The 22021-nt window shown below is 35.5% G+C and overlaps 1 protein-coding gene across 7 annotated transcripts in view; it reads left to right on the top strand.

The window, feature by feature from the left end:
• The window catches only part of LOC128015601 (leucine-rich repeat-containing protein 7), a 125610-nt gene that overhangs the window by 76975 nt on the left and 26614 nt on the right, over positions 1-22021 (top strand). For 5 of the 7 annotated variants that reach the window (XM_052599570.1, XM_052599571.1, XM_052599572.1 and 2 more), the window contains 16 exons: positions 2040-2157; positions 2309-2387; positions 3431-3520; positions 4236-4292; positions 5122-5185; positions 7951-8025; positions 8335-8479; positions 8590-8662; positions 11337-11354; positions 14220-14349; positions 15398-15513; positions 16068-16137; positions 16302-16401; positions 16509-16633; positions 18925-19113; positions 21829-21951. In XM_052599570.1, coding sequence (XP_052455530.1) covers positions 2040-2157; positions 2309-2387; positions 3431-3520; positions 4236-4292; positions 5122-5185; positions 7951-8025; positions 8335-8479; positions 8590-8662; positions 11337-11354; positions 14220-14349; positions 15398-15513; positions 16068-16137; positions 16302-16401; positions 16509-16633; positions 18925-19113; positions 21829-21951 — 1572 coding nt within the window. The remainder of the gene's footprint in view (positions 1-2039; positions 2158-2308; positions 2388-3430; positions 3521-4235; positions 4293-5121; positions 5186-7950; positions 8026-8334; positions 8480-8589; positions 8663-11336; positions 11355-14219; positions 14350-15397; positions 15514-16067; positions 16138-16301; positions 16402-16508; positions 16634-18924; positions 19114-21828; positions 21952-22021) is intronic. The other 2 variants (XM_052599575.1, XM_052599569.1) reach the window with 1 other exon arrangement.

The following is a 22021-nucleotide window of genomic DNA, read 5'->3' as shown; positions in this document are numbered from 1 at the left end:
GAAATAAACGATGTGCAAACCCGGCGTCAAACTGGGCCTTGTTTGTAAAACAAGCATCTTCGAAATGCAGGGAACAAAAAAAACACTTGCCAACTCCGTTGATGCTCTGTAAAAATAAACTCCATCCACTGGTCCCTTAATGCTGTTTTTTTTTTTTTTTTTTTTAATCTGTGCAGCGTTGTCTTGCCCTGGCAACCAAAAACACACTTCTGTGACATTTAGCGACGCTCTCGCTCTGATCAGTGAGATCAGGGAGCGCGCGCTCTTCTGGCAGAAGTGTCCTTAGGACCCATATAAGGAAATTCTGCTCCATCTAACGTCACACAGAGCCATACTCGAAAAAAACTTTCCGAAACTTGTGACAAACCGAAAGGAGTATTTTTGTTCCAAAAACGTACAAATTAATTTTTGAAACTTTGTCCATGTTTAGCATGGGAATCCAACTCTTTAACAGTGTAAAAAACTCAGTATGCATGAAATAGCATTTCACCCCCCCTTTAAAGAGTGATTTATACACTGTAATGTAATTTTTTGTAATATTGGCTTCATTTTTTCTCATCCAATATTTTGAGGAGGCACTGCTGAATTATCTGAATTTGGTCTATAGTATTTGTTATGAGATGCTCTGTAGATAAGTGTTTAAAGCTGCAGTAGGTAACTTTTGTAAAAATGTATTTTTTACATAATTGTTAAACCTGTCATTATGTCCTGAATATGAGACAGATAATCTGTGAAAAAAAAATCAAGCTCCTCTGGCTCCTTCCACTGGTTCTATTTCCATTTGCAGAAATTCACCGCTCCCAGTAAGAAACAACCAATCAGAGCTGCGGTCCGTAACTTTGTTTGTGTTCAAAATTAAAAAAATATATATAATAAGCGAGTACACCATGAATCCATTTTCCAAACCGTGTCTTTAGCTTGTCCTGAATCACTAGGGTGCACCTATAATAAGTGTTTATATTCAGACTATTTTAGATTGCTTCGGGGGTACCGCGGACGAGTAACTCAGTACCTTTGTGATTCTTCATAGACATAAACAGAGAGAAGTAGTTCCGGCTACGATGTTCTTCTGCAAGACCCAAGCAGTTCTGTTTATTAACCGCTAGAGCATCAAAAGTTACCTTCCGCAGCTTTAAGTGCCATTCTAAACCCATGATTAACAGTGTTGTTTTGATTCATGTTTAACATTGTTCATATTTTCCCTGGGCTAGTTATTTATATTAAGTAGTCAAGTTTTCAGCGGCATTTGCTCCAGTCTTCAGTGTCACATAATCCTTCAAAAATCATTCTAATATGCTGATTTAGTGCTCAAGAGATATGTGATATTATTGCCAATGTTTTTGTTAGGATTTTGTCAGGATTCTTTGATAAATATAAAGTTTAATAGAACAGTATTTATTGGAAATATAAATCTTTTGTAACATTATACATATCTTTTCTATCACTTTTGAATGATTTAATGCGTCCCTGCTGAATAAAAGTGTTTTCTTTCTTTTTAAATTTCTTTAAAAGAAGAAAATATGGTTGCTTATCTAAAGCCAAGGTTCTGGTTCTTTAGTACTTGGACAAAACAGGCTACAGAACTTAAATAATTATAAATAATAAATAAGTTATTTCTCAATGAATTATTTTGAATGAATCTTTTAAACATGATTACAAATGTAGTATTCACTTTAGTGAACTGATTGAGAGTACATGATGGTTTCAAACTGATTGTCAGCTCAAAAATACCACACAGATTGTGAGTTGAAATGGTTGGGTTTTGTGAGTTTATTAGAGAAAATAAAATCAAGTAGTACTGAATTAAATGGAAGTGAGAAGGAATGTGATGTGGGACATTTTCTTCTAGTTTGTAAGCATTTTAAGAATTTGTAAACAATGATATAGCATTGCACAAGAAACTTTAAATGACTGTTTTTCCATCTGTGGGAATGCCACTCTTGCTAAGTCATCTATAAAAAAGCAGAGCAACACAGACATAAAAGAGGATCTAAATGACATTCTTCAACCAAATCTCCTTATTTCTCTGTCTTTCTTAGCAACTCTTCAACTGTCAAGCACTCAAGAAGCTGAGCATGCCTGACAATGACCTCTCCAACCTGCCAACCACCATCGCCAGCCTTGTGAATCTAAAGGAGTTAGATATCAGTAAAAATGGTATATCCTTAACGGCTTTTATTCTGTATTTAATTATTTAAATCAATTTTGCCTAGTCATTTTTTGTGCTGATCATATTGGTATGATTGTACTGTATATGACTATATCTTTATACACATGTATCAACATGGTAAAACCGACTTTGTTTCAGGTATTCAAGAGTTTCCAGACAACATCAAATGCTGTAAATGTCTATCAGTTGTGGAGGCCAGTGTAAATCCTATAGCCAAGTAAGTAGAGCTGCTCACATTTGATATGAATTTTATGTTTGGCTAAAGTTTTATAGTCAATCTTTCTTAAATCATTTTAATAAAATTTTCCTTTACTAGCTTATTTAAATGATGTTGTGGATTTAAAAATCATGACCCTTAAATATGAAAAAATGCTAAATAATTATAAAAACAATAAAAGAAAAAAAAAGGAGCATGTTAAGTTTTTTCATGTTCACTAATTTTGCCATTTCTTTCAAACATTGTTTCTGTTTGAATTTCTTAATTAACACTGCCTTAAAATATAAATAGATGTAGATTTTGTTTTGCACACCTACTATAGCAGCTGAGCAAATAAGCCAATATTGATATTTGAATCTAGCACAACTTCAAATAATTGCATTGATATATCAAAATCTTCTTTATTTTCCTGAAGAGGATTTCCTGTCTATGGTTTACACAATATGAAATTGATTATTATATCATACAGTACACTGATTTGCTGTATTTTTTTCTCTTCACTCTCAAATCGGAAGCAATTATTAGTTTTCCTTATCTTGGGAGCTGGGGATAAAAATACAAGTGAACATACAAGCAAAAGCTAGATGTTTCCATATTTCATGTACAAATAAATAAATAATTAAATCCGTGATTAAAGATAGTTTTGAATTCTAAAGCACATTTGTACATTAATAATGCATATTGTAAGTAAACATCATGCCTTAAAACTGAACCAAACTTCATTCAAGGAGAAGAGACATTATTTTTATCTCAATGTATTCGTTTGGCCTTCAGTGCTGAGCTTTAGAACTTTGATTTAGGAGCTTATGTTAGAGGATCAAACATTCAGGATCCAGTGCATAGTCTGCAGAAAGCCCTTTTCTTTATATTATGACTAAATCAGCCCTCAAGTGACTCCACTACTGGGATGCTAACAGGGCTAGTGGAAGGGGAAGTGTAGAGGGACTACAGATGGCTTTCGCTGCTCCTAAAGTACTTAACACTTATCAAATCCTTAGAGCACTGGCCTTTGAGAGGATCTGATCACCTTTCTGTTACTGCAGGCTCCCAGACGGCTTCACCCAGCTCCTCAACTTGACACAGCTCTTCTTAAATGACGCCTTCCTTGAATACCTGCCTGCCAATTTTGGGAGGTAAGAGCTTCATCTTAAGCGTCTTTGTTCTTGCTCTGCTGGGAATTGTGAAACGGCTCTTTAGCACACCTGTCTGGAGTTTGTCTCGTTCTTGTAGCTGTCGTCGTAGCATTTTTATTTTTAGATGTTATTTTGTATCCGTGGAGCAGCATGGTGCTGATTCTGGCAGTGATTTGCCTAAAGCTTTCATGAATAAATGGGTTCTTGCAGCTCATATTGGGTTTAATGATGAATGGTTATTTCAGTTGTATTGGGGAAAAGGCGATTTATTATTGCAGCTGACATTGGTCAAGGGTTGTTGCCTTTACTTTTGATAAAAGAATCTGGGGAATTCACAAAAAATTAATTGCCCTGAAAACACTGTGTATTTGGACGGGCTGTCCCTGTTGTTACAGAGCTTGATTCATTCTCTTTGAGCTTGAAATTCATTCTCTTTGAGCTCTTGTCAACTTTTTTACAATAAGATGACAATAATGCAATGTTAATTGTTCAATGTAGTCTTAACATTTATAGCAAGAATGATACATTCATGTTGAAATGATTGGCATTAATTTAAATACTCGTGGTGCAGCCAAACAGTGCCTGGGTAAAATACATTGTGAAACATCTGTAATATGTTTTGTGCTCAAATACCACATGCAAAAGTGGCATAACTGTTTATTGAATTCACTCCTATGTTTTTGCTTTGAATTATTATTATTATTTTTTTTTTCAGATTATCTAAATTACGGATCCTGGAGCTTCGTGAGAATCATCTGAAAACTATGCCAAAGTAAGTCACTTTCATTTTATTTCAAAGCAAGTCGCTCTTTTTCTTTGGTTTCTGCCAACATGGGATCATTAAATAAATACATGCCAATTAAAAAGCATGAAAAATGGTCTAGGACAAACCTGAATCTGTTTATCGTCAAAAGCAACATTTATTTATTTATTTATTTATTGTTGTTGTTTTAAGGGTGTCCTTTTGCTATATATATTTGGTCTTTGCTTCATAGCAAGTATTAGTTCTGCCACAAGACATTTTTGAATTTCTTAATTTACACTGCCTTAAAATCTAAAGAGATGGAGCTTTTATTTTGTACACCCACTATAGCAGCTGAGCAAATAAGCCAATACTGATAATCTGAGTCTAACACCCCTTCAAATAATTGCATTAGTATATAAAACTCTTCTCTTATCTTCCCTGAAGAGGATTTTCATTTAGTTTTTTTATTCGTCCTTCAATAATGGGATTCAGACACAAGTTTGTGTGACAGACCCAGAGTAGCAGAGTCTACAATGTCATTTGTCATAGCGGGGAAAACCTCTGGAGCCCTCTAGAGAGGGACACATATTGCACACAATGGTTTATGTTTGTTGACCTGTTCAGATGTTCTGGTTCAAGACTATTTTGATCTGCCAGCAATTATACTGCCTATCTTTCCTTCAAAACCAAACTGAGAGAGCGGTGTTTGCCCACATGTATACTGAATGAGGGCTGTGTTTGTATATTTGAGTACAGAGTTGCAGAACTTTCTTTTGTGGGTGAACTAGTTCTTTAGGGTGCATTTAATAATCCATAACGTCTACAAATATTTGAAGTGAGTTTTGTCATGTTGCAGGTCAATTCATAGGCTGTCGCAACTGGAGCGGTTAGACTTGGGAAGCAATGAATTCTCTGAACTGGTAAGAAAGATGTTCTCCTATTGAACACTTTTATCAATGAGACAGCTGTTACCTCACTCAGTCTTTACCCAGCATGGATTTGGGGTTAGGGGGGATAGAGGAGGGGGGGTAGGGGAAGCTAATGCCTCCATTCCCAGAGTCTCTTGTCAGCCTTCCAGTGCTGCACTGCATTCGTTGCATCATGCGCTGATCCATTATTCATGAGTTGGTTCAAATACGCAGCGCTTGTCATGACAGAACGTTGACCACTGAGCTGCATTTAATTGGCTCACCCAGGCTGAAGTAAACAGTGGCAAGGAATTTATCATATGCATACCAGGTAACCCCAGTCACACATCCTCATAGCTGTTTCTTTCAGTGCTTGATGCTGGCAGCATTGCATTTATTTATTTGAGTATAAATCGATGAGGAGGTCCGTGAGCAGGCAAGCTACTGTGTCTAGAGGAACTGTAGCAGTTGAACTCCAAAGCAGCCATTAATAGCAGATTTTCTCTCTTTTTTTTCAGTAATTGACTTTGCTCTGTGATAGTTTGAATAGGAGCTGCTGGTTGTATTTAAAACTGGTTCATTCCATTGATTATGAAACGTTGTAATAATGGCTGGAAAAACATTTTAAGCTAGGGTTTGCCGATAAATCTATCTATCTATCTACATATACATAGACTTAACTTCATAATAAAAGCTATTGTCAAATACACAATTAATCTTAAATGTCTTCATGACAAATTGGCAAAATGAAGGAATTGAGGAGTAAAGTAAATTGTACTTATAATAATTACATTTTTTAAAACATTTCACTATTATTTTTGTTGCTGCAGCGGTTGCAAGGAATATCATGCAACCATGATAGTTTTTTTCAAATCTGCATTTTTTGTTGTAGTCTGTCAAACATGTGGTAATGCATTTCCTTCCCTGTTAATGGTATGAGATTAATATTATGATAAATATCAATACTGTATGATATATATATTTGGCCATTTCATCCAGCCCTATTTTAAGCTTCCCAGTACCAAACAGGAATTGTGTAATAAGTTTTAAACTTTGTGTCAGGGTCATACACATGTTTGGAATATCCAGGGCACTTTGTCCTTGGGTGATGAAAAAATGCATGTGTGCATCATTGCTTCCAAAGGGAACAGATGGTTTGGCATTACAGTAAGCTTACTTTACTGCTCAAGCCCCCAAGTAATAAGAAAACACCCATAAACACTTTCTGGTACTGCTGTGTGGACTTTTAGTCTCTGTATCCAACTTCAGGATGACTTTTCAAATAACTTTTGACCTTTGCTGTTGGCAGCCCTCTCATTGCTCTTTTCATTTGAGCTCAGCTCCATATCAGATGTTTTAAATATCTCTGATAATGGTGATTGGAATTGTTGTCCTTCTCAACTGTGTCCAGCATTTCTAAACATTATAAACTTCATATAATTTACATATTGTGTGGAATTGGTATTAAGTGTTTTATTCCATGTCCTATTAGTAAATGACAAAAAGAAAAAAAAAAGACTAATTAATTTTAAATGCATGTTTTTATTAGTAAATGATAGAATCACACGGAAAAACAGTCCCAAGTTGCTAACTGCAAGCTATGTAAATTAACAGATAATAGCTCACAATATTTAATTTCACCTTCTCTGGTTGATCAGCATTATCTGAAGGTTAAGAATCTCTCACTGAGTTTCAGGCCCTATTTTGTACTCTATTCATGAAAGTAGCAAATATTTAATGAGAAAAACAACAGTACATTAACAAGTAATAATCCTTAACAGAAATGTTACTCATTGGTTTCCTCAAGCATTTTTGGATGCATTGCATCATGTCAGGTAATCGTGACATAGAAGGCCATGATAGTTTAATTTATAATAGCTCTGTTGGTGTCATGTTTTTTTAGGCAGATATTTCTCTATAACAGCACACATTCTCTAAACAATGAGTGTTGAGAGTAGAGCACTGGTGGCATTAAGCGTTTAGCAGGATATCTGAGTCTTGCTGTGATGTTGGCAGATGTTGGCTGGTGTGGTGCCCTGAGCTGTAGATAGTTTCTTAATTGAAGTCCTTGCTGAGGGGATCATGAGAGGACAGATGCTGGGGCTCAAAGGGAGAGAAAAGCAGAGAGCAGCCATTAAGAACGGAGTGAGTCTGCGGCGCATAAGGGATTTGGGTCTGTTGAAACTCAATTTAAAACAATAATTTGTTTTTGAAGCCTCTGGAATGTTGTGAAGATTGTGCTTGTATTATATAAGAATTGGTTTTTGGTTTCATCACCTTATAATGTTTGTACTGACTTTAAATGATTCAAAGGATGTGCAGCAAAGTGGTTTGATTTAATATTTGATACCCCCTCTAAAGTGTTTTTCCAAAATGAAAATAGGCTCCAATGTTTCCTTTTTACAGTAATGTTTTTTAAATATCTTCCATGATGTAGAAAAGGAAATCAAGTTCCTCTGAGAATTAAGCAGACAGTTCACAATACATTTATTACCACATACCATATCTCTGTTTAGTACCGTATTTGTTTCAAGCCCCAGAACCATGAACAAATTAGTTTTCAGTTTGGGGCCTTTGTTTCAAATATGTTTAATGCATTAAAAATTGTACTTTTTTGCCAAGGGAAATATTGCATGATGCACCTTGAGAAGAAAATGTTTTTAAAGTTATTAAGCTACCATAATGATTCAGTTAAAATTCATAAATTGCTATTCATTCAGAATGCAAAATTATATATATTGTTCTTTTTTTGGTTATGACCCTCTTTAATGTTACAGCCAGATGTGCTGGAGCAGATCCATAGTTTAAAAGAGCTGTGGTTGGACAACAATTCATTACAAACCATACCAGGGGTAAGCAATTGAAAAATATAATAGAATTCTAGAGTGAGCTTCTATTGCATGTACTAAATGTCAGCCCTGTTATAGATTTCCTAAATGTGAAATACGTTTAAAGCTTTATGAAACATTTTGTCATTATGTACTCACTCAATATAATTTCGTCATATAATATGGGGTTGGAAGAACTTGAGTGTGAGTATATGATGAGAACATCTTGAACAATTTGACAACGACATTTTACTATTTTATTACTAGACTATAATATATGTATAAAGCATAATATACGGTTTCTTTTATTTATCTCCTCGTCGTCTCCTGAAGTCTGTTGGGAAACTGAGGCAGCTGCGATATCTGGACTTGGCCAAGAACAGGATTGAGAGTCTAGATGCAGATATCTCTGGCTGTGAGGCCTTAGAGGATCTCCTCCTCTCCTCCAACATGCTGCAACAATTACCCGATTCAATAGGTGAAGTTCCACTGATTATTTTTGTTGAAATATTTGGGTTTTATAAGAAAGCCATTATAAGCCATTATAAGAAATGGTATGTTCTTACAACGTTAAAACATCTCTCACAGGAAAGTTGAAAAAATTGACAACATTAAAAGTTGATGACAACCAGCTCACCTCACTGCCTAACACCATTGGAAGGTTAGTAACTCACTTACGGCTCATCCAGCTGTGTAAAGGAAAAATGACAACGGCAGAAAATACCGTCTTCGTAATCCCTGAACATTCCTGTAATGAACAGTTTTTTTCAAGTTTATGGAATTTTTTTGTGGTTTATAGCCATAGAATAGGTCTGATGCTCAGGGTGGTCAGTACAGTCTTTAATGACTTGAACCAATTATATGTATACTTTTTTTTTTTTTTTATGATGACATTCGATGACATTGCACTGTAGCTTGTACTCTCTGTATTGGATTTTTCACTGATTTGCCATCTGGTGCACGACATAATTCTGCTGTCATTCTGGCAGTTTTTCTCACCTCAGCATGAGAGAATGCTAAAATGCTGACTGTCAACTTCAATGTGACTCTCAGCAATGTTAGCAATGTCTTTTCATCTTTATTACCTATATTAGAGGGAAACAATGTGTGCAGCCAATAGGAAAAAAAGATTCTGGAATTAAAGTGTACAGTTAATTAAAAATCCTAAAAAGAAAAAAAATGGATCATAGTATATTGTTTATCCGAAATGTACATTTTATACCTCATACAGTATTTGATACCTTTTAGCTATACCTAAATAAATAGTTAAATTAAAAAAGGGGAGGGGGGGGGGTGCTAATTCTACAAAATTCTCTCATACACTACCATTCAAATGTCTGGGGACAGTATTATTATTATTATTATTATTATTATTATTATTATTATTATTATTATTATTATTCAGCAAGGAGGCATTAAACAAAAAAAAAAGAAAAAGAAAACTGTCACTGTAACTTTTCTGATGGCATAATTATATCGCAGCATACAGGTGCATCTCAATATTTTGGAATGTCATGGAAAATTTAGTTTTTTACAGTAATTCAACTCAAATTGTGAAACTATTGTATTCAAAATAAATTCAATGGACACAGACTGAAGTACTTTAAAGGGTTAGGTCACAGAAAAAATATGTCATTAATGACTCACCTTCATGTCGTTCCAAACCTGTAAGACCTCCGTTCATCTTCGGAACAGAGTTTAAGATATTTTAGATTTAGTCCGAGAGCTTTCTGTCCCTTCATTCATTGTGTGTATGGTACACTGTCCTGGTTAGAAAGGTAATAAAAACATATTAAAAGTAGTCCATGTGAGGGTCAGTTAGAATTTGTTGAAGCATCAAAAATATTTTTTTAGCGTGGGTAAACCGAAGGCTTGAATCAAGGGCAATCATCGCCAATGACGCCATTACTTCGAGTGCAAAAAAACCGGTGAACCATTTTCTTCAAACGGTTGAATCAAACTGTCCGGAAGAACCGGTTTGCGGAAAAGAACTGAACTTCCCATCACTACTGGTGATTCGAAAACCGATGGAACCGGTTCTTGACTCGAGAACGAGTCAATCTTTTGTTCGTTATCTGGCTCGGTTCGGTGTTCATCTTCAGTTCTCTCTTCACAGCAGTTCAGTCAGTGTACCGTTTGAGTACATGAATTACTCCGGGATATTGATTTGTTTTAACTCAGAGGGAGTGTCAGCCACAATAAAAAAGTTAACAGCTTAAGTCATTTGCGGTTTAATGCTTATGGAAGACGCGAACCATTTCAAACGATTCAGTTTGATTTGGTGAACTGGTTCAAGAAGATCCGGTTACATCGAGTGATTCGTTCGCAAACTGGATATCACTAAACTGCTTTGTTTTGAACTATCTCACAACAGACACGGAAGAGAAGACAATGCTGAATAAAGTTGTAGTTTTTGCTATTTTTGGACCAAAATGTATTTTCGATGCTTATTTTTTTTAACTGACCCTGATGTCACATGGACTACTTTGAAGATGTTTTTATAACCTTTCTAACCATGGACAGTAAAACGTACACACACTTTCAATGAAGGGACAGAAAGCTCTCGGACTAAATCTAAAATATCTTAAACTGTGTTCCAAAGATAAACTGAGGTCTTACGGGTTTGGAATGACATGAGGGTCATTAATGACATAATTTTCATTTTTGGGTGAACTATCCCTTTAAGTCTTTTAATTCTTTTAATTGTGATGATTTTGGCTTACATTTAATAAAAACCCACCAATTCAACAAATCTCAACAAATTAGAATATGGTGACATGCCAATCAGCTAATCAACTCAAAGTCCTGCAAATGTTTCCTGAGCCTTCAAAATGGTCTCTCAGTTTGGTTCACTATGCTACACAATCATGGGGAAGACTGCTGAGCTTACAGTTGTCCAGAAGACAATCATTGACACCTTCACAAGGAGTGTAAGCCACAACCATTTATTAACTTTTCCACAACATTCTAATTTATTGAGATGCACCTATATATTACAATTAGTTAATTAAAAATATTACCTTATATTGGTCCTATAAAATCTTACTCAAATTAATTTTACAAATTGTCTAATCAAACTGGCTAATCAGTCTGACTTAGGATTTTTAATGCAAAATAAATTGGGAAATTCAGGGGCAAGGTGTATATACCATGTTTCATAGCATCTTTGAATTAAGAGGTCATATTTTTTGCAGACTGCCATTTTCATTTGTCATAGCTGTCACCACTACCTCATTCCTGTGATACTATACTCCATGCATCTCTCTTCTTGGTTTGTCATTGCTCGGTTCTGTGTGTTGTGTTGATCAAACATGCATCTTAAATGGGCACATCAGTGCACGTGGCAAAACCGGGTAAGTAGACCAGCGAGTGTTTGTATTCCCCACACGTCTGCCACAGCATGTTTATTTAGGCAAGGGCATACCTTTGCATCCGTATCTCGCTTAAAGAGACACAATTAAAGCCCTGCATATGGAAGGCCAGCTGGACCAGTCTGCTAGAACCAGTGTTGGACTAATGACCTTACTTAGCTTAACAAATATACATCGACCTCTTTCAAATTGATTTAATTTAAATAAGACTAAGGAAAATAACTAAGGAGCAAATTGGAGGAGGATTGCAAGGGGGGAAATGTTTTAAAAGAATAATTTGAGGTCCATTACTAAAATTACTGAAACTTGTTTGACTCAATAAACACTGTGGCATATTCCAGATCATTTAAAATGTTATAAACTAACATAAGGTTTGCTTTAAGAGCCCAGTATTTTGTAAGATAAGAGTGCTTTTTACAAACACCAGAATTGTATTGCAGCATATTTATTAAATTCATCTTCAGTCCCTTTAACATATCTTGTTAATTCATTTTTTTTTTTTTTTTGGAGATTATGGTTCCACATAACTCATAATTCTCATACTCTATTAACAAAACTCATCTAAAAATTATGATACTAGATAGATACTGACCCTACTTAAATTCAATGTACTTAAGCTTGGATATTTTGTTTATGTGCACATTGTAAACATTTGAATGGGATGTTAGAATGTGAATTCCATATTAAAGGTGCTGTAGGGAACTTTTGTAAAAAAATATTTTTTACATATTTGTTAAACCTGTCATTATGTCCTGACAGTAGAATATGAGACAGATAATCTGTGAAAAAAATCAAGCTCCTCTTGCTCCTCCCAGTGGTCCTGTTGCCATTTGCAGTAACTCCATCGCTCCCGGTAAAAAATAACCAATCAGAGCTGCGGTCCGTAACTTTGTTTGTGTTCAAAATGTAGAAAAATGTATATAATAAGCGAGTACACCATGAATCCATTTTCCAAACCGTGTTTTTGGCTTGTCCTGAATCACTAGGGTGCACCTATAATAAGTGTTTATATTCGGACTATTTTAGATTGCTTTTAGAGTAACCCAGTACCTTTGTGATTCTTCATAGACATAAACAGAGAGAAGTAGTTCCGGCTACGTTGTTCTTCCGCAAGACGCAAGCAGTTCTGTTTATTAACCGCTAGAGCGTCAAAAGTTCCCTACCGCAGCTTTAAAGGAATAGGTTACGTTTCATTATTTACTCACCTTCATTTTCTTCCAATCTTCTATTCTTCTGTGGAACACTAAAGTATAAATGTTGATGAATGTACTGTCCCTCTTCTTTGATGAAAATGAACAGGAACTGGGCCTGTCAAGTTCCAAAATGAGAAAATAGCACCATAAGCGTCATCTTTACAGCATAGTCCAAGTCTTCTGAAGCCATAAATTTTGTGTTAATATGAAAGGATTTTGCAGATTGGTTATTCCCAAGTGTTTTAACCACATTTTAAATTATGCATTGAATTGTGTTGAGTTTTAGGGTGAATGTCTGAAAACTTATCAGTAGGGCTGCCCCCAAATAGTAGACTAAACATTAGTCGACAAGAAGTGGCTTAGACGATCAAAATTTTGCTAGTAGCTTAGTCGCAAGAAAAAAACATTAGCAACATTACATTGTTTTACAAGTGTATTGTGCAGAGTGTTTACAAGTGTTTTTGTGGAGTGTGGAAGCTGAAAAGTGTAAGAATGACAATTAACTTGGAGGCACCTGTGTGATCACTTGCATTTAACTTAAAATACTCTTGTCATTGTGTTTTTATAAAATAATGAAAGCAAATGGTGTGCTTTCTGCCATCTAGGCGGAAAAAAATGAACCGAAACTCTGTGCTTGCTTGACTGGCATAAAAATATAGATCTATAGAAAGTGAAATGTCTACTTTTAACTGAACCAATTCAAATGGAAAACAAATATTTTAAGATTATGTAATCCATTTGAAACATGCATGTCCACTGTGGAGATGCCGACTTAATGTCATCTACTTCATCACTGCAGCCGAAAATACAGAAAACCGTAGTTTATCACTGAACTATTATAATATTAAGGCAGTCTTCTTGCTGTTTTTTCCCTGACACATTCAAAATCATTACTTCTGCCAGTGTGCTGTTTTATTTGTGCACTTAAGCACTGATAGGCTATAGGCAATTAAAGGCTCAGTATTATGATTTATATGGTTTATTAATATAAACATGCGATTAGTCGACTAACTGCTTAAAAAAAAGGACTACTTGTCGACTAGAAAAATCTTTAATTGAGGGTAGCCCTACATAACAGATAATGTCCAAGCTGAAAATTACCAGTATCTTTTCTGTTTCTATTGATTTTTTTTTTTCTTACAGTATATGATAACTTAATTATTATCATTAATGCTGATGGTGCTATATATGCTTTTAGAGCAATATTTTCTATATAAAATCAGTTTAGGTCTGTTCCTCACAAAACGCTTTTGTATGGCTTTAGAAGACTTGGAAAATACTGCACAGATTATTATGAACTACATTTACAGTATAAAGCTTTTTTTTGAAGATTGACAGCCAGTACCTTCATTCACTTTCATTATATGAAAAAGAAAAACATATGGGCTGGAATGACATGAGGGTGAGCAAAAACATTAGCAAACTATTCCTTTAAGACTTTGGTTAAACCTGCAATTTAACCTACACTCTAAACTTTTTTAAAGAAGAGTTATTCACTACAGTAGAGGCAATTAATTCTTTATCTGCTGACCTTTAAAGAGCTGTCACATGATATCTTATCATCTCATTAAGTGTTTTCAATAAGCTTTCAATGAGGATTAAGCAACCCTACATAACTGCACATTCCTCATCTGCTTTCTCTTTCATCTGCCAGTTTATCACTTTTAGAGGAGTTTGACTGTAGCTGTAATGAACTGGAATCCCTGCCTCCCACCATTGGCTACCTGCACAATCTTCGGACATTTGCGGCCGATGAGAACTTCCTGGCTGAGCTGCCCAGGGAGGTGAGTATTAGTGTTATGCACTTTCTACAGAAATAATTAGGGAAATCAAATTCTTTATATATTTTACCTCTCTTTATTCTGAAAATACATCATAGACCAGCAAAGTTGGTTTACATTGGATGCCAGTTTAAATAACAAGTTTAAAGACTTTTAGGTATGTTCAAGCTGGTCTACAACAATAAAAAAAAATTAAAAATTAAAAATTAACAGGCTCAGAAATTACTTGTTAACAAAGCCACTTTTCCAGCTATTGTTTAAAACTTTGGAGTCTCTAGATTTTATGTGAATATGTAATACCTTTATGATATCTTAATGGCTTTTATATATATATATATATATATAGATTTTTTTTTTACTTTAACTTTCAGAAGTTTGTGGATTTTAAAAGAAGTCTCTTATAATCATGAAAGTTGTATTTATTTATTTAAAAAAAAAACAGTAATGTGAAATATTAGTAAAACTTTAATTAAAAGCTTCATTTTCAGCAGCCATTACTCCAATCACACGATCCTTCAGAAATCATTCCAATATGTTGATTTGGTGCTCAAGAAACATTTATTATTTTCTGCACTGAAAAAAAGTAGTGCTACTTAATATTCTTGTGGAACCCATGATGCATCTTTAATTTAAATATAAATAAATAAATATAATTTGAAATAAAAATCTTTTGTAAGATTAGAAATGTCTTTACTCACTTTTGATAAATGTAATGCATCCTTAAAAAAAATATACTAACCCCAAAAGAATCCCAAAGTAACAATGTTTGCTTTATTAGACTTAAACTATAAACTATAAAATAATACAGGATATATATATTTTTCCTACCACATTTTGAGATCCACTCAAGTGGCTTAATACAGGACAACCTAAATCTGTAAAACCAAATGCATGATGATGTCCTGCTGTCCTTCACTTGCTGTATTGACAGAATACAAGAGTCAGTTTACCTGAGAGAAAGATAGAATGCTAATATTCACACACACACACAAAAAAAAAGCTGACAAAATTGCATCTTACCAGAGCTATCATATCCTGTCCTGTGCTGCAGATTGGAAACTGCAGGAATGTCACGGTCATGTCCTTGCGCTCCAATAAACTGGAGTTTCTGCCTGATGAGATTGGACAGATGACAAAGCTACGTGTTCTCAATCTAAGTGACAATAGGTAACACCAGATGTTCCTGAAGGTGTTTTTTTTTTTTTTTTCATTTTACACCCTGTGCACGCATTTGTCAACATTCGTGCCAACACATGATCTGCAAAATTGTTTAATGAATAAAAGATGAGATGACATTTGCTTAAAGTTTAGAAAGTGCCTCTTCTAATGTCTTATAGGTTTGATGAACAGTCCCAGTCGGTTTGTGTAAAGTAGTAAGGATGTTTATTATTTTCCATAATAGCACAGTAATGGGGCTTGACATCAGAAAAGTGCATGTCGTTCCCACAGGTTAATTAAGAAAGCTTTTTATGAGCTGTGTGGACAGTTTTAATGCTCTGACTGTGATTATCTGGAAGAAGAGTAATTAAACTTAACCAAGACTAAACACGGTGTAGTCATTAGAGTGCCTGAGTTAATGTGGTATCTTAAGTGTATCACCACAGGTCTTCATAACATCTAACTACACCAAATAACTCTCTCCAGCAGTCTCATTTGACTTTTACCATCCATGTTTTGTCTTTCTACATTCTCATGTACTAATCCTTTATGTTCTGTTTTAGGTTAAAGAATCTTCCCTTCACTTTCACTAAATTGAAAGATCTTGCTGCACTCTGGTTATCTGACAATCAGGTTCTTATCTGGAACTCCTTTTTAAATTGTGTACAAAGTCTTAACCACACAGTATTAAGACCACATTTTAACCACATTGCATGAACAGTTAATTCAGTGCTGCCACTGAATACATTTGATTTCATTTGGTAATTGTATTTACAACAATTCTTTTTGTTATTCAGTCCAAGGCCCTTATCCCCCTTCAAACAGAGGCTCACCCTGAGACCAAACAGAGAGTCCTGACCAACTACATGTTTCCTCAGCAGCCCCGGCACGATGAGGGTAAGAATAAATCAACGCTTTCTCTTTTCTTTTGACTATATATTTGGATTTATTACTGGAATATATACTGGATTTAAACTAGATGGACGTGTGTTTGCATGCTGCAGATTACCAGTCTGACAGTGACAGCTTTAATCCCACTCTCTGGGAGGAACAGAGACAGCAGAGGATGACAGTGGCATTTGAGTTTGAGGACAAGAAGGAAGAAGAGGACAACTCAGGAAAAGTGAAGGTCCCTTTAAGAATTGAAATGTGAACCTCTTTGGCCCTGTACAGGTGCTGGTCATATAATTAGAATATCATCAAAAAGTTGATTTATTTCACGAATTCCATTCAAAAAGTGAAACTTGTATATTATATTCATTCACTACACACAGACTGATATATTTCAAATGTTTATTTCTTTTAATTTTGATGATTATAACTGACAACTAAGGAAAATCCCAAATTCAGTTTCTCAGAAAATTTGGAATATAATTTAAGACCAATACAAAGAAAGGATTTTAAGAAATCTTGACCAAATAAAAAGTATAAAAATTAAAAGTATGAGCATGTACAGCACTCAATATTTGGGGCTCCTTTTACCTGAATTACTGCAGCAATGCGGCGTGACATGGAGTCGATCAGTCTGTGGCACTGCTCAAGTGTTTTGAGAGCCCAGGCTGCTCTGATAGTGGCCTTCAGCTCTTCTGCATTCTTGGGTCTGGCATATCACATCTTCCTCTTCCCAATACCCCATAGATGGGGTTAAGGTCAGGCGAGTTTGCTGGCCAATTAAGAACAGGGATACCATGGTCCTTAAACCAGGTACTGGTAGCTTTGGCACTGTGTGCAGGTGCCAAGTCCTGTTGGAAAATGACATTTTCATCTCCATAAAGTTGGTCAGCAGCAGGAAGCATGAAGTGCTCTAAAACTTCCTGGTATATGGCTGTGTTGACCTTTGACCTCAGAAAACACAGTGGACCAACACTAGCAGATTTCATGGCACCGCAAACCATCACTTACTGTTAAAACTTTACACTGGACCTCAAGCAATGTGGATTGTGTGCCTCTCCTCTCTTCTTCCAGACTTTGGGAGCCTGATATAATGCAAAATTTACTTAAATTTAATAAAATTTAATAAATAATGCAAAATTTACTTTCATCAGAGAACATAACCTTGGACCACTCAGCAGGAGTCCAGTCCTTTTTGTCTTTAGATGCTTCTGACGCTGTCTGTTGTTCAACAGTGGCTTGACACAAGGAATGCGACCGCTGAAACCCATGTCTTGCATACATCTGTGCGTAGTGGTTCTTGAAGCACTGACTCCAGCTGCAGTCCACTCTTTGTGAATCTCCCCCACATTTTTGAATGGGTTTTGTTTCACTATCCTCTCCAGGGTGCGGTTATCCCTATTGCTTGTACACTTTTTTTCTACCACATCTTTTCCTTCCCTTCGCCGCTCTATTAATGTGCTTGGACACAGAACTCTGAACAGCCAGCCTATTTTGCAATGAACTTTTGTGTCTTGCCCTCCTTGTGCAAGGTGTCAATGGTCGTCTTTTGGACAACTGTCAAGTCAGCAGTCTTCCCCATGATTGTGTAGCTAGCCTACAGAACTAGACTGAGAGACCATTTAAAGGCTTTGCAGGTGTTTTGTGTTAATTAGCTGATTAGAGTGTGGCACCAGGTGTCTTCAATATTGAACCTTTTCACAATACACTAATTTTCTGAGATACTGAATTTGGGATTTTAAACCTGTCATAATTAAATCTATAATTTAGTGCTCAAATGGATATCGCAAATGGTAAATCGGATGCTAAAATTATAAATCGAATCCTCAAACCAAACATCACAAAATAAAATGCTCTGTCGGACATTGCAAATGATAAATCATATACTCAAATTATAATTCAAATGCTAAAATGGAAACCCCAAAAGGAAAATCATATGCTTAAATGAACATCGCAAATAATAAATCAACTGCAAATGATTTCAAGTATGTTGATTGAATGATGTCAATCAAGTAGCATGGGCAGAGCTTTGATATGTGACAAGCACAAATGAGGGAAATCTTTGCGTGGCAGGATGAGCTGCCGCCAAGACCTTCAACAACTGAACAATCCGATAGATGTGTGTGTATCAATATACAGTGAAATCCTGTCTCCTTCTATTGTTTTGGCACCTTATACAATATATAATTTGTCCTGTTACTAGCGGGAGCAACAAAAGCATGCACGATACCTCAATATGCACCATTTACCAAACTCTTTTCACCTGCCTCAAGATCTCTCACTGTTTTACACTCTGATTCATGCACATGAGCACACAGTGCAATCCTACACTGATTTACCCATTTACAACCGTATACCTTATATTTTATTGCCTTCTTTTAATCCGTAATGTAGTGCAGAGTAAAGTGTCGCACCTGCACAGGAACAGTTGTTTTGAGAATTTGATTTATTATTTGATCTTTTTAGGCATTTTAATTTTCAGTTTAATTTTGTTAGGAATAAACTTCCATATCTTCCCTCTATCTGCAGGTTGAGATTAATCTGAAGCGCTATCCCACCCCTTACCCAGAAGACCTAAAGAACATGGTGAAGTCAGTGCAGAACCTGGTGGGTAAAACCACTCACACCCTCAACACTGAAAAATGTTCTTCTGGGACCAATATGGAGCTCCACAGCCAAGACAAGTATGAGCCCAAGTGGCCCATTGCTCCTAAGGAGGTAATGCTTTTTTAACTTATTTTATTACAGTGACTACCTGGATTTATAGATCAATGTCTCTGCAATTTAGCTACTTGGGGCAATTTATATATATATATATATAATGTACACTCACCAGCCACTTTATTAGGTACACTTGTTCAGTTGCTTGGTAACACAAATTGCTAATCAGCCAATGACATGACTGCAACTCAATGCATTTAGGCATCTAGATGTAGTGAAGACGACTTACTGAAGTTCAAACCGAGCATCACAATGGGGAAGAAAGGGGATTTAAGTGACTTTGAACATGCAATGGTTGTTAGTGCCAGATGGGCTGGTCTGAGTATTTCAAAAACTGCTGATCTACTGGGATTTTCACACACAACCATCCCTAGGGTTTACAGAGAATGGTCTGAAAAAGAGAATATATTCAATGAGCGGCAGAGGTGTGGATAAAATGCCTTGTTGATGTCAGGGATCAAAGGAGAATGGGCAGACTGGTTATATATGATAGAAAAACAACAGTAACTCAAATCACCACTTGTTACAACCAAGGTATGCAGAATACCATCTCTGAATGCACAACACATCGAACCCTGAAGCAGATGGGCTACAGCAGCAGAAGACCACACCGGGTGCCGCTCCTGTCAGCTAAGAACAAGAAACAGAGGCTACAGTTCACACAGACTCGCCAAAATTGGACAATAGAAGATTGGAAAAACATTGCCTTGTCTGATGTGTCTTGTATTGATTTATGCTGTGACATTCAGATTGAATGGGTCAGAATTTGGTGTAAAGAACATGAAAGCATGGATACATTCTCCCTTGTCTTAACGGTTCAGGCTGGTGGTGGTGGTGTAATGGTGTGGGGGATATTTTCTTGGCACACTTTGGGCCCCTTAGTACCAATTGAGCATTGTTTAAATGCCACAGCCTACCTGAGTATTTTTGCTGACCATGTCCATCCCTTTATAACTACAGTGTACCCATCTTCTGATGGCTACTTCCAGCAGGAAAGCTCAAATCATCTCAAAATGGTTTCTTGAGCATGACAATGAGTTCACTTTACTCAGATGGCCTCCACAGTCACCAGATCTCAACCCATTAGAGCAGCTTTGGGATGTGGTGAAACAGGTTAATCGCATCATGTGCAGCCGACAAATCTGCAGCAACAGCGTGATGTTATCGTGTCAATATGGACCAAAATATCTGAGGAGTGTTTCCAGCACCTTGTTGAATCTATGCCACGAACATTAAGGCAGTTCTAAAAGAAAAAGTGGTCCAATCCGGTACTAACTGCACTGTAAAAAATAAGTGTAATTTTAACTGTAAAATTTTGTAAAAACGCTACGGAAAAAAACTGATAATAGGTTAACAGTAAGTTCCCGTACTATATACAGGGAAAAACTGTAAAAGATCTAACAAAGCATTTAATGTAAATTTACAGTAAAATTCTGTTAATTATACAACTTTTAGAAGTAAAAAAAGAACAAATCAATGTATAATTTACAGTCTAAAACTGTAAACTGATATTCCCAGAATTCTCTGCGTGACACTCCACGTTTGAAAGTATTTTGTTTAAATAATCATGTTTTTAAATAGTTCTTGTTATCAATTATGTACATTTGAGCTTTATGTTACATCTTCTGTTGCTTAATGAAAGTTTTTTGCATTATTTAAGTATCACGTGTGTTACCATGATGGTGTTTTGTGTTTCCATAAATGTGCACCTTCTATATGTTAATATATACTTCTGCTTGTGGTGAAGCTACTTGTGATGAGCGTTGATACTTCATGTGGCTTTCTCTTATACAGTACCATCTTTATTATTATGATGGTTGTCAGTATTTTCAAGGTACAAAACAGATTTAATTTTGTGTGTTGTTGAATTTACTGGTTTATATTCACATTTTCTTGTTTGTAAATTACAGCTTTATATTGTAAAATTAACTGTTTTTGACGTAAATGTGTTTACAGTTTTCTGTATTTTTACAAAATTATTCTGGCAACCACAGCTGCCAAAAAGTTTTTGTAAAAACAACAAGAAATTTTTTACAGTGTGGGTGTACCTAATAAAGTGGCCAGTGAGTGTATACATGGATTCCGAGGATCCTAAAAATTTTTTGGTATGCCAAATTAAATGTACAATATGCAATGTAAAGTCGGAGCAACTTCACTCTGTGTCTGTATATGATTAGTCACGCAAGTACTGGGCTACTCTGCAGAGGTTAATCTAGAATAGTCCAGATATAAAAACATATTATAATTGCACTATAGTGATTCAAGATAAGACAAAAACACATTTTGTAAGATGGATTCCTGATTTTAAGTGACAGTGTTACTTATTTTTTTAAATACATGTTGATGTTTATTACAATAATTGTAACACATGTAATAGTAATAGTTGTATATTAATTTATTATATTATAAATATTTATATTAATGTATTATATTATTATAAATATATATTTTTCTTATATTATTATAAATATTATTAAATCATACTTATATTATATAAAAAAATTAAGAACTATTTATTAAACAATTGTGTCTTATGTTGCTGCAGTTACGATCAGAGGCATTGTGTTATGGTGGTTATCCAGGGTTAAATGAATTATGACTGTAATGCACAGCCTTGTGGCTTATTACTCAAATATCCATTACTTTGGAGTCACAATTTATTTTGTCATTGAATCATGAGACACTTGCAGATTAGTGAGCATTCTTTTACAGGTGACAGAGCGAGAGGTCAAAGACTTTTCGAAACCACCGATGTCTGATCAAGGCGTCATCCTCAACTCAGCCATTGACATCCCAAAACGCAATGACAAAGAGGATCTGACTGAGAGCTCGGAAGTATGACGAGTTTTCTCTTTTAATCATCTCTCTTTTAAATGCTAGGTGCCTTTATCCTTTTAAAATATTT

This window comes from Carassius gibelio, chromosome A6 (assembly GCF_023724105.1).
Source record: "Carassius gibelio isolate Cgi1373 ecotype wild population from Czech Republic chromosome A6, carGib1.2-hapl.c, whole genome shotgun sequence".
In the NCBI taxonomy this organism is placed as follows: Eukaryota; Metazoa; Chordata; class Actinopteri; order Cypriniformes; family Cyprinidae; genus Carassius; species Carassius gibelio.
The sequence above is the reverse complement of the archived record's forward strand: the minus strand, read 5'-3'. Positions and strand labels throughout refer to the sequence as shown.